This window comes from Thermobia domestica, chromosome 1 (genome assembly GCF_964235325.1).
Source record: "Thermobia domestica chromosome 1, izTheDome1.hap1.1, whole genome shotgun sequence".
Taxonomy (NCBI): domain Eukaryota; kingdom Metazoa; phylum Arthropoda; class Insecta; order Zygentoma; family Lepismatidae; genus Thermobia; species Thermobia domestica.
This window is the reverse complement of record NC_137454.1, coordinates 96,764,022-96,777,563: the sequence shown is the minus strand read 5'-3', so window position 1 is coordinate 96,777,563 and position 13,542 is coordinate 96,764,022. Positions and strand designations below refer to the sequence as shown.

Here is a 13,542-nt window from a genome sequence, read left to right as displayed (position 1 = left end):
GGACGATCAGACGGTCATCCAGACCATAGCGCACACAAACATCACTCATACAAACATCGAAAACACAGTGGATTAAATGACACTATACTTATTTATTAGAACACTAGCATATATAAAAAAAAAAAAATAACGGAGAGGAATGAACACAACACTGAACACTGTATATGTATAATAATTTTCGTCGCTGAAATCACACTTTGCCCTTTTCAGGCAATATAGCCCTTTATATATATATGATTATAATTCAGATATCACTACAAATGCTTCTCTCACACCATTGACACACTTGGGGGATAAGCACTGGGGAAAAGTTGTCTAGATCGTCCCATGATGAATCCAGTTGTTACGCCGAACAATTCTAAAGCGTCAAGATGCGTCTTCAGTAAATTAAAAAAAGGCCTCCACAATGGAATGCTGATGTTGGAGGGCGCGTGTATAACTTACATGTACGCACAAGGTCTGCGGACCTGGGATTTCACTAGTTGGGGCTAGCCGTAAGAAAACGTCCTTCACCGGCTAAATAACTTGTGCCCCTTAACAAAAGTCAGACTTGAAGCTCGACGCGATGTGCGTGGTTACGGCTTCCAGACCTGGAGTCAAACTCCCTGAGCATCAAAACTCAAGGTACGGGTTGCAATGATCAACTAAAAGTGTTGGCAGTTCATTTCAAAAATCACTCAGTTAACTCACCTGTATGCACATACAAACAGAATACGGAAAACAATTTATGTTAATTTTAGTCAACTGCCTATAATGCACTAGACACGGCGATAACACTGGCGTGAGAAAGTACAGATAACGGGCTGGAATACAACGCAGTTGGTGCCACTTTGATTGCTGAAACATCTGGTCAGCCCGTATTTCTCTAATCTATTATAATGTTTCCATAAGCGATTAAAGAAAGCACTTAATTCAGTTCCCAATAACTATAGAATATATACTGTGCATATAATAAGTCAGGGAGAAACACTGAAATGGTTCGTTACTAACTGAAATGTTCTTACTAAAAGCAATGTTTTAAATATATATATGAAAAAATGATGAAAGACTTCTTTGTCCAATTGTGTGGGAAAGAAGCAATTCCCACCAAAGAAAGAACTTATATGCGTTGCAGAATAAAGTATAAATCGAAAATAATGATCACTGTCTTTACGAAATATACAGTGTGTCCACAAAAAATCCTTCTATAACCTGGTGGCGGTTATACTTCCATAACTGAGGATAGAACTTCGGATACTTCTACTAGAGAAGAACCCTCTACCACTAAGTAAACGAGAGAAAAAAAGTGAAGTTTACAAGAAAACATAAATTTCTACCAATTGTCGTTTCACACTGGTCAATTCTACATTTGGTCCTCCGCGACTTTTGCACCAGAAAACTTGTTTCGTCACCGCTGAGAATTGTGGTGATTGTAGAGAGCGAGGGCAGGCAAAAATGAAATGAAATTGCTAGCTTTACATCCCATATTATCCTTTTAAGTTAAAGGAGACGGATAATTAATGAAAGTGAACGATTGTGAAAAACATAATTCTTGAAATGAATATATGGAATCAAACGGGAGAAACTTGCGAAAATCCACAGAGACGATGCTGTCCAACACAAATTTGCGTGGCCTGGGATCGAACCAAGGATCTTCGCACAACGGTGAGTGCTCTAACATAGACACCGCACTCTCTGGAGGAAGGTGAGTTGTACTGGAGACTAGGGTGTCGAAAGCTGTAAGAGGCGAACGCTATTGGCAGTCATTATATAGATAACTTAAAGATCTATATGCTATAGAAATAGAACTACAGAACTCAGTTTTAGTGCGCTTTCCTCCTTCTAGTTTATTGTCTGCGAACCACTATGTCCTTCTTACGCTCAATTTGTTTGTGACTATTTTGCTATCCATATTTTCCTCCTTTTTCCGCAATACCAATATATTTCATTCATGCTCCCACTTCTTGTTATAAGTATCATGCGATCGATATTCGATACATGCTTTTCTTTTTTAATTTAACTTCCAAAATACACGTTTCCCGTACGCAGAATTGCAGAGGCATAGCTCACAGTTGTTTCTACGTTAATATTCTACTTATATATAAATGTTACTTAAATGTTGCTCTTCCATTGTGAAGAATAACATTTAAGAAACATTTATCCGTAACTTTCCACTGAATTCTTATTGCACCATTCCTATAATTGAACTGAGATAAGGTAGATCATATCTGTGCAATTATTAAATACCAATTTAAAATAGACTAATACTATACTTATATCTTGTACATTTGTTTCTTTCCTTGTCTCCTAGAACTTGTTTAATAAAACGGCAATTTTTACATCTACATCATTTTATTAGTTCGCCCTCTCGTTTCCGTAATTATTTAAAATCATTTTAATAACTGTTTGCGGGCGAGCCTTCATTTCTTTTCGAAAGTGTATGAAACCCTTCAGAGTGAATGGTAATATTACTTTCGGTGATTTTCTTTAAAATCAAGGATGTTAAAACGAAGAATGGAAAATAAAATGTCACCTTGGGCACTAATTACGTCATAACAAGATGCGGAGTCGTTTTCAATTGGTGTCCCTTAAAGCACTTTCAAGATCCATTTACTCAGTTAATATTGTATATATAAAAGAAAGAAATATATTTATTTATTCCACATGCTATTGTTTTAAATCAAAACAATTTTTTAAAATAGTGGAAATTCTCATTATTCACTCTAACTTTCGTATGAAAAATCTTGAAGAGTTCATCAGCATAAAGATATAAGGAACATTTACGGGATTACAGTAAAAATCAAAAGTTGAGAAACAACAGAGATGTACTGTCCTACTTTAAAAATATAAATAAAATATTTAAAATATTCAAAATATACAAAATATTCAAACTTGAAAAATAAAATTCTCAATTACAGAGATTCAAGGAAAACAGTTCCCAACATATTTCAACTATTTGTATGAAAATCATTATCAAGGTTAAAAGTACAAGGAAAATTGACTTGAAAAGAAATTATGGGATTCTGTGGAGAATCACACGATTATTCCCAAGTAGAAACAGAAGCGATTTGCTGAGTACAGAAAACTCAGTACTTGTGTTATAATTTTCAAATGTTATGAAGAGCGATCACTATTTTAAATAGATAATACTTACTTTGTTTACATAATCTCCACGAGTTCTGTAATTTGTATGAAGGATAGGCACTGCATATAGATGACTCTCTCCATTATCATCCAAGTATTGAAGAAAAAGGTCAAAGAATTCAGTAGAACGGTGTTGTATCATCTGTTGAATAGGAACTCTGCACTTCCAATGATACTTTGTGCCAAACCTCAGAGCAGAATCCAGTATATTATTAGGGGTTGGACACAACTGCAGAAAACTACCAGTAGCCCGATGGATACCTTTAAAGTGTCCTTCATTAGTGTATACTACAGCTGTTAGATTTAATCTGCCATTCTAAAAACAAGAATTATAAAAATCAATAGTTAGGTATACTAATAAACATTTATACACAATACAAATAAAAAATAATCAAATAAGCAACACTCTAGTTTCATTACACAATGAAAAAAAAACATATATTATTAAACCACAGTTTATATTTTATCTTCCCCTCTCACAAATATGTTAAAAGAGACTGCCTATTAGTAATGCAGAAAACTGTTTCCAATAGGTTATCATGAAGCTTTCATACAAATGAAGGTAGATAATATCAAACTACAGACAGATTACTACTTCATCGACTAGAGATAGGAACTTCCACATTTTAATCGAACTCCTAAATTATAGCCTAAAATATTTTTAGGTTAGCAAGTGTTATTTCGTGAATAAATTGGAAGCCATTAATTGGCAACTTTGTTCGACAGAAGTTACCTCCATATAAGCAATCTCTCATAAAATATAAAGTTTTCAGTGACAAACTGAAATAAATATCGTGGAAGTTTGTTGTTTGTTGAAGTTTTAGAGTGTTTTCAGCACCGAGGCTATATAGGACGTGAACCTGCTATTTAAGGTGGAATTCCAAACAGTGTAATATAATACATTCAAGGCTTACTGAAAATCGAACCCGGGATTACGTGCACCGAAGAAGTGCGCTAGCCACTACACCATCATGGAGGGCATATTTGTGAAGGTTTTACATATAAGGGTCGGTCAAAAATTAACGCACAACCCACTGTAGCTCGATAATGATAAGCACTATAGAGAAATAAAATTTTGTAGATAAAAGCATTGGTCCAGTAGAAATATCACTCACAATACGATTCATTTGCTTCACTGCACTGTAGCTATCTTTGTTTCCATGAAACGAATGGACATTAATAAAACTCTTGCGGCTGATCATTACACCACTTTTTCATACAAGCAATGATCTTGTTGTCATATCGAAACTGCCCCCCATGCAGATGAGCCTTCAGTCGTTAGAATAGACAGAAATCTGATTGCTTCATGAAAGCATTCTGGACAATCCCGAAACAAAACTTGCAGATTATCACACACGTTCATCCTGATTTGCACTATTTCGTTTGTCAAGAGCCATGGAACCCAGTGAACATTTTCTTTTCTGCATCCCAATCGTTGGACTAGAGTTAACACAGATCTTTTTGTCATAACTGTGTGCTCAACGATGTCTTGTGGTGATGCATCTGATTTTTAGATGAGTTCCTCAGTGACTAATGCGTTTTCATCAGTTGTGACTGTTGATAGTTTATCTGATCCTGGCTGCAAGAGGGTGTCTACACGTTTTGAGAATTCAAATTTCTTGACCTTTTCTTGGCGATTTTACAAATTTTCTTGACCAAGTACTAAAGTATTTTAGGGTATTATTTTAATCCCCTACCAATGGCCGGTTAAGATAAAAAAAAGTATTTTACACTTTTGTCTTAGCAACTTGTAATTAATAAAGACTGCACATCTAATTTACCTAATTTTATAATCTCAGTGCTACCTCTTAGAATACACTTTCATCCTGGATGGGGTATGGCTTTATTTATTGTTGTGTCATAATTAACACTTTCTCTGTGAATATACTACTACTAAATGACAGAGATTACATGTGATTACAGTGATTTATGACATTCTAATAAGTACAAATACTCACTACCGTGACAAAAAAGTCAGTCACCACAACACATATGGTAACTTGAACATTTGTACTTGCATTTTATTTTCACTCATCTCAAATAGCTTTTTAAATAATAGAAAATACACATTACTAAGCAAAAATGTGAGCAGTAACAAATACTTTTTAACAGAACATCTATGTCAGACTAAACACACTTGTACATATTCATTTTTTTTTTTCTTTTTTTTTTATTTGTAATTTCTCTGTCCAAAGAATCAACTTCTTCATGTGTTTGTTGCATAAGTCTCTTCTTCTTCATTTCCAACAAACTTAATTCTTCTGCAGCCTTTCTCTTGCTGTTAGCAAGTTCCTTCTCTTTGCTCTTCTAATCCTTTGTAGCTTCCTATCTTGTAGATGACGAATTTCTTACCGCCAAAATCATTGCTTTAGTTATCTCAACGTTGGAAATCATTCCTACAGTTGCAACTGCTCCGTATACTGCTCGCTGAGCAACAAGTGACTCTTCTGTCAATTTTTCTACCAAACACTCTTTATTAACTGAGAAACTTCTTTCCACAGCAGCATTGCCGTGAAACAAAGTCAGAAGCTGTTGATAGAACTTAGTTATCGAAACACTACTCACACCTATGTTCGGAGAACGTTAGAAAGAAACACATCCAGTTTGTCTGTCTTCCAATCAAATGATTTAACTGATTCCTTAAATCACGGGAATCGCAAAGTTGAAGGTAGTCTCATTTCACACAATCGGCCATCGATGAAGATAAATGTTTCTTAGATACAAACTATTCAAGGGCAAGGATTACATGACACACTTGTAATGAGCCCTTCGCCATTACATCTGGTGAAAGACAAGACGCCCCTTTAACAATTCTGCACGCCAATGAGCACTTTCCAACTAACTTCTTGAACAGGGTGATTAATTTGCGAATGAATCTGGTTGTAATACTGTACAGTTCCCTGTACATGAATGGCAGAAGTAATCATTACACTGAAATGTGGCAAGAAAAGGCTCCAACTCAAGTACAACTGACTGAAGAAACTCAAGCTTTGAAACTAGAAGCTGATCCCGCAGAAATTCTTGTTCTTTTTCAAAGGGATATAAAACACAAGTTCTTGACCTACCATGCAATTTCTTGACTTTTCTTGACATTCTTGACTTGATTTCTTGACTTTTCCTTGACTTTCTTGACTGTAGACACCCTGTACAATCACCACACCGAAACCTGTGAAGCCATCTACGCATATTACTTCGATTCATTATGCTATCCCATAGACTGACAACGGGTGGTAAAGTACCAATGCTTCTACCTACAAAATTTCATTTCTCTAATGCTTATCATTACCAAGTTACAGCGGATTGTGCGTCACTTTTTGAACGGCCTTTGTATGTATGTATGTATGTATGTATTACTGAAATAAGCTATTTTAACTATTTATTTCGACTTTCTATTTTATTAAGAACTTCTTTTGTGATGTATTCGTCATGCTAATTTTCATACAAAAACTTAAATTTTTATGACCTTATAATTGAAAATTTAAATAATTAATTAATTAAAATCAAAAAATGAATGGAAATCTTGAGATATATATCTAGTAGTTTATAATGATAACACAACATGTATTAATTGGAAAAATATATCATTAAGTTTGTTTAAGTGACAACTAACCTTATTAGGATCCAAGGTATACTTTGCTGATATCTTTTTCCTCGCAAGAACAGTTGGCGCATCTCCTTCCCCATAAAAAAGCCAAGGCAAATAATCACTTTGAGTCGTAGCAGAAGTCTTAATACTTTCGAGAAGTACACATGGACTGGACTTCGTATCATCTTTATATATGACCAAGGCACACATATTGGCAAGAAACTGACAGGCAGTTATATTTTTCTTTTTCTAGAAAAAAAAATGTATTAAAAGAAAAAGAAAAAGCTTTAAATAGCTTTTTGAAATACCAAAGTGTTCTAATAAGCACTGAGAGTCTGACAGCTTCAGCTAGAGTTACAATCATGAATTTGAACCCGTTACAATTTTGCTTAATAAACAACTAACATGTTTTCACCTGCTTTCATGAATTTTCCTCGGTATTCTAGTTCTACTATTTGCATTTTCTTGAAATTACTTAAGCATTATTAATTTATTTCATTCTGAATAAACTTATTTTCAGTGATAGGTAAGAAAAATTTATTCCAGCTATGAACGATTTTGCGAAGAAATCATACTTATACTAACATCCCACGTATACTTTTAGATATATGGTTGACATATTATTTTTCATGATTTCACTTAAATTAATCGTAATCATCAGAAATATTTACGTACGATTTTCAAAAGTATTTTCTGAATATCCAAAACTAGCAAAAACCCGAAGTCATGATAATCTTCTGGAAACGGCACGCAACGGTTATATACATACAATAGCTATTACATAGACACAATTGAAACACCCGAAAAGTAATATAAAAATAATCTTAAGACTTGAAAGAACACAATTAGGCACCAGATGTGTATAAAGCTCAAATGAAATATATATATAAGTTACTGCACAGTTAGAGGTTACAATTCATTTTCAATTACAAGTAAAGCATATACATAATGTACAAGAACCGACATTGAAAGATTCCTTATACATATTCATAAATTCACAAATTGTTCCACCTTCCCTTTGAGAAGGTTTCTATTTGGTATTTCTAAACAATCTGTCCACTTTTCAACTACCGCTATGTTATTAACACGATAATAATTTAGGAATAAATAACACCATAATTTTCAATTAAATATAACTTCGTTACGTATTTTTAATTTTTTGTTTTTTTAAATTAAGTTTAAGTCCCAATGTATTTTTCATATTATGAACATACTTAACATATGATGTGATCACTTGATTATTTTAATAGTTGTATATACCTTACTCATATCAATGATCAGCCTACAGTTAATAGCACAGGTTTTTCTCAGAACTTTCAGGTTATAACTGGAATTCGGCATTGTTTACACGTAACGAAAGATGAGAAAGACTAAAATGGAAACACAAGGCTTGAAAACATTAACTGGCATTTTTCTTACAGGAATTTGTAAATAGAAAATTTAATCATAATTTCCACGCTTTAATGGTAACAACTTACCTTACATAAATACGCTGTCACCCGCAAATACTTCTTTAGAAAATCTGATGTAATCTTTTCCCCATTCTCGTATTCAATGACGTACATATCTTTATCCTCTGGAATATCAGACATCTCTGATTTCGGAATGCATATTCCATTTAAATACTCATGCGATCCAGTGGCTGGACAGGTACAATTTCCCTGACTTTCAGCTTGCAAATTCAGAGAACAAGGAATACATGATCTCTGATCAAATGAAGGAACAGTATTCGCTTCACAAGATTCACATTTCAAGCTTTCAAGTAAATTTCCATTTCGATGCCTTTCAACTGTAAAGCGAAGTGACAAATAAGAAATACGAGTAAATTAAAGACTAAAACAATGAAATCATAGTCAACTGAAATTACTCGATCACTGTGTTTCTGCAATGAGATAGTTTATTACAAGTTAACACATATTTGCTAGCATTCATTTGTGATAGAGTAGCTAAAGTAAGACAACTTTATTTATTATTTTTTTCTCTGTTGCAACTATTTAGAACACTCCCAAGTTTGGTTTTCATCTCTGTCAAAGTTAACACATATTTGCTAGCATTCATTTGTGATAGAGTAGCTAAAGTAAGACAACTTTATTTATTATTTTTTTCTCTGTTGCAACTATTTAGAACACTCCCAAGTTTGGTTTTCATCTCTGTCATGGACCACGCATTTATCAATATTTAAAATTCTACTAAAAAGATATATATATTGCGTTTGCTGAACTATATTTTCGTCAAATAGATATAAATTTTGAGAGATCTGAGAAAAATTAATTTAAAATTCTATGAAGAATATTAATGAACTGATAACACAGATCATTAAAAATATCCTTTACTTAAATATCATTGAGCATAATAGACAAGTATTTGACGAAAAAATGTCATTATTACAATCATAAATTCCTGATTCAAGCATTCTGCTAGGTCTATGCGTTTACGAAGGCTTTTCAATGATTTCCTTCACTCCAACATTCTTCATCCAATCATGTGTTCCTGGTTTTCCTATAATGTAGTCTAAGTTGTTTACTCTTTCTCGGACACCCTTAGTTGGACTTATTTCGAATTATTTTACTCCTTATTTGATTTATCCGGTGAAATTCCTTGAGAATCTCACCACTGTTGTTTGAATTCTTCTGCATTCTCTTTTCGTCATTATCGATGTTTCCATAGATTACTTTACTACAGGAATAAAGCAATGCCAAAAGTAGCATTTTAGCTTTCCTAGGTATATCTACTGAAAGAAGTTATAGGTAGGGACACGAGTTTTTCGCACTAAGAATTGGAAAATTTCGCGTTTTGTCGTATTTTCAAAAAAAAAAAAAAAAAAAAAGTTTCGCATTTTGTATCTCTTGTGGAAAAGATGTTCCCTGACATTTTTATAAATTTTCCTTTTATTCATAGATCACTACAGAAATAAACCATTAATTACCTTAAAACAAAACACACTGAATATTTCACTTGACATTTTAAATTTCACTTATAGAAACTGATCTAGTGGTACTAAGTATTTGTCTAAATACTGCACAGCGTGGAACGAACTATTCCACCTAGTCAGAACAGGCTCGGGAAACAACTTGAGATCAAGATTAGGATACTTCTCTTTAAGAAAACTCTGGCACTTGCTTTTAAGTTTGCGTTCCAAAATGCAGTTTTTACTTTGCACACAAAATTATTACGATCTTTCTAACTGTAGAAGGCAGACGGTGTCTGCAATGATGCCATTGGCTAGCTAATTAAAACGGCTCCTCCACATCCAGCTGCGATGGAGATCGCTAACGCACAACATGTTCTCTATAGTCGTGTATAAATCACCCAAAATGCACCGTTCATGTCACGTTTTACCGTTCCGTCAGCGGAAAACTGGCGTTTTTAAATTAATGAAAAAGTTTTTTTTTTTCAATTTCGCGTTTTATCGCGCAACGGAAACCTATAAAAATACACAGAATATAATAAAACATCAAGAAACTGAAAATTACTTAATTCTGACGCATTTCGTTCTATCGCGCATTGCAAAAAACTCGTGTCTCTAGCTGTAAGTCACGTATTCATAAGAAAAGCGACTTAGCTGTGCTTTCGTATTTGTTCTTTTATTTCCTCCTCTCTGGGAACGTCATCAGCAACAGCTTTTTCACTGCGTCCTCCGAGTTTTTAACTTTACATCTATTATAGCTTTTGTTTTTATAAGATCAATTTACACGGAATATTTCGTAAATTTAATTTCCTCTAATTACTTCTACTGTGTTTAACTGTTTATTATTATTATTATTATTATTATTATTATTATTATTATTATTATTATTATTATTAATGGAAAGACTTGTTTAAATTAAAAATTTATGGGGAATTCCAAAATAGATCTTTAATCTTGTTGCCGTTAAATTCACTTTATTGGCTATATAAACATGGTTTCCATTGGTAGATTTAATACTCCGCGAAGATTATTATGAATTTTAAGACATACGTCGTTTAACACTTATTCTAATTATGTAGCTATGTCATTAAAATTTCTTCAGGTGTACTTTAAATTCATCAATTCTTGTTAATTTCAAGTGTGATGCTGTGAAATTACTTTCCGTCGTCAGTCGAAAATAAATTTCGCAGACCACTGGTTGCCGAAAATTAATATCGTCCGTGAATGGTTCGAAGAGCATGCAGAGCATCGAACGACTGAACTGGCCACCCCGAAGCCTTGATATGAACCTCATCGAGCATATCTGGAATGCTATTGAACGCAGGTTCCGTGCATTGTATCCTCAACCTTTGAACAGGCTGCAATTGGTAATGCGCTCTGCAGACTATGTTATGTCAACTGCCTCCAAAAGTGTACCAAGGACTTGCAGATTCAGTATTGTTGCGCTTCGCAGTGCCAATGGTTGCCTAACCTGATATTTGGTGTGTGTCCCTTGAGTTTTGCTAAGCCAGTGTGTATATATATATCCTTTTTTCAGTTTTGTTTATCCTGTATATATATATATAGCGATTTGTGAATGTACTAAAAGTAACATTAGTGTGATGAAGTATAACATGCATTCTTGAATAGTAAAGCATTACGGGACGCCAACGACATTTAGCTTTTGCATAAGCTCTAACCACTTAAAATTACACATAAGGAAAGTGGCTTACCTTGTGCTTCCGTGCTTCGTACTTTAATGGAATATTTCTCTTCCCTCTGAGAATGCCTTCAGTAGCATTATTATTACTGCGTCAACGGGTCCTTACCTTTACACCTCCTGTTGTACTTTTTGTTTTCTTTTAAAGATCAATTTGTATAATGTACTCATTGTTCTGTAAAAGGAAAAGAAAACCACGATAGATGTAAAGGTCCGGTGTCGCAGTAATAAGAATGGTGTTGGAGACGTTCCCAGAGAGGAAAGAAGTATTTAATTAAAGTAACAAGCTTGCAGACAGTACGTAAGTCAGTTTCCTATGAGTTCATATGTGCTCTATAGCTTCCATAGGACACACATCAGGAATTTAGAATACAAAGTAAATGATTCAGATACACGTAAGTAGGGCAGTGGTTGGATCACACTTTATTAAGAAAGAACGCTTAGTTTAAAATCAACAAAGATAGCCTACATTTCACATGACTAACAAAGTTGTTCAACGATCCTGTTCAAATTTTCTAGCTTGTAATATCGGAATTATTTTTCTTCTTTTCTCTCTCTCTCGTTTCAAGTTAAATATGTACTCACAACAAAGTAGATCAGTTCCATTACGTAATGAGTTTAAATTTTTCACTGCATTTTTTACATGCCTATGTCACACTCTCGAATGTATTTTTAATATCTTTGTAGTTGAAATGGTTAAGTGATCCGCTTCAAATAAAATATTGTTATTTCTTGTTTTTGGAAAGCAGTAAGAAGTAAAGTTATCTGATTTCCGTCGAAAATAATAATAATAACCATACCACCTTCAGTAGCAATTGGCATAAAACTACTTGCCTTGAATTTCATTAGAAGCACAATCTTCACATTTTACAGTTTCATTTTGGACAATGTTTGCTGAACACAAAATGCACCGTTGTCTATCATGGGTAGGAATGTGATTTTCTGGACATTTCTTACACACTGGAAAGCTTGACAAATTTTCCACAACTATGCTGTCCGCCTTACAAGTACATGACAATCCTGAAAGAAAACATCATGAAGCATTAAAAGCATGAATATCTCGTATATTTTTGTTAATATTGATTAAAGCGATAAAGTGAAAATGGTGAGAATACAGTTGTGCAATAAACAAAGTAAGAGGAAACGTGGGCATCTTAAGGAAACATAGGACTACGACCGAACTCTGTGGTTTGGTATTACTATGTAGAAGCAATAATGTTGAAATTAAGTAGGCTTGTTTGTCCTGAAGAAAAATATGGATCTTTGAAATGCATCGTCGATTGTGATTGTGATCCACGACAGTTTCGGTAGAGCATTCCTTCTACCACAAAAAAGCTGTCAATTCATACGAGGACAAAAAAGACAACTCTTTAGCTCTGATTTCCATTGAAAAACAAATATTTGTGATATGAGACAAAATGTACGCTTCGAAATTTATGATGGTGTTATTCCGAACTTTACAATGGGAAACTCGAGTTCAATTCCTGGCTCGAGCTCGTTTGGTTCGGGTCCTACACAAGCTGGACGTTCATGTCTCATATAGCCTCGCTGCTGAAAGGGACACTAAACTCAAAATCGAATCAAATCAAATCAAACGAACGTTACGAAAAAGACCAGGAGATTGGAGTTTGTATTCAAATAATTACAAGTGATACAAGAAAGTAAGAGGAAACAGACTTCACAATTTCTGGTAAGTTATTACCTATTTTATTGCGTCTACCAATACATAAACAGTATTCCATTTTATTTATTTTTGTGTTTAATGTCCAACGATTTTGCACCGAGGCTAAAGAAGACGGTGAAACTGATGATAAACTAGCTGATGGAATGAAGAAAGTGAGAGGAAAAGGGAAATCCTGGAAAAATGCACACACATAGTGTGGGTCCAGCACAAAGCCTACTTGGCGGGCGGGATCGAACAAGGAACCCTAACCAGAGGAGAACGATCTACCACTGAGTCATCGTGGTCCTTTATATATCTATGACAGTTAAGATGCTCAGAAATATAGAATATAGTGAAAATAATATTGTATAGTTAACCCCTGCACTGAAATGACGAATCTCGCTCGTCATGGTCTCCCGGTACCAAATCGTACAACGACAAGCTACACTCATCATAAAATTTAAAGTATTGTAGCATTACGTAGGGTTACTATATTGACGTTTTGAAAGTTATATAATGATAAACCATCTATAATACACTTTTATACCTTATACTCCAAGAAA

The 13,542-nt window shown here is 34.1% G+C and overlaps 1 protein-coding gene across 1 annotated transcript in view; it reads right to left on the bottom strand.

The window, feature by feature from the left end:
- The window catches only part of LOC145687561 (meckelin), an 80,088-nt gene that overhangs the window by 49,423 nt on the left and 17,123 nt on the right, over positions 1-13,542 (bottom strand). Inside the window, exons 2-5 of the mRNA XM_081761030.1 lie at positions 12,151-12,336; positions 8,188-8,498; positions 6,734-6,958; positions 3,134-3,439 (exon numbers count right to left, since the gene is read on the bottom strand). Of these exons, the coding sequence (XP_081617156.1) occupies positions 3,134-3,439; positions 6,734-6,958; positions 8,188-8,498; positions 12,151-12,336 (1,028 nt within the window). The remainder of the gene's footprint in view (positions 1-3,133; positions 3,440-6,733; positions 6,959-8,187; positions 8,499-12,150; positions 12,337-13,542) is intronic.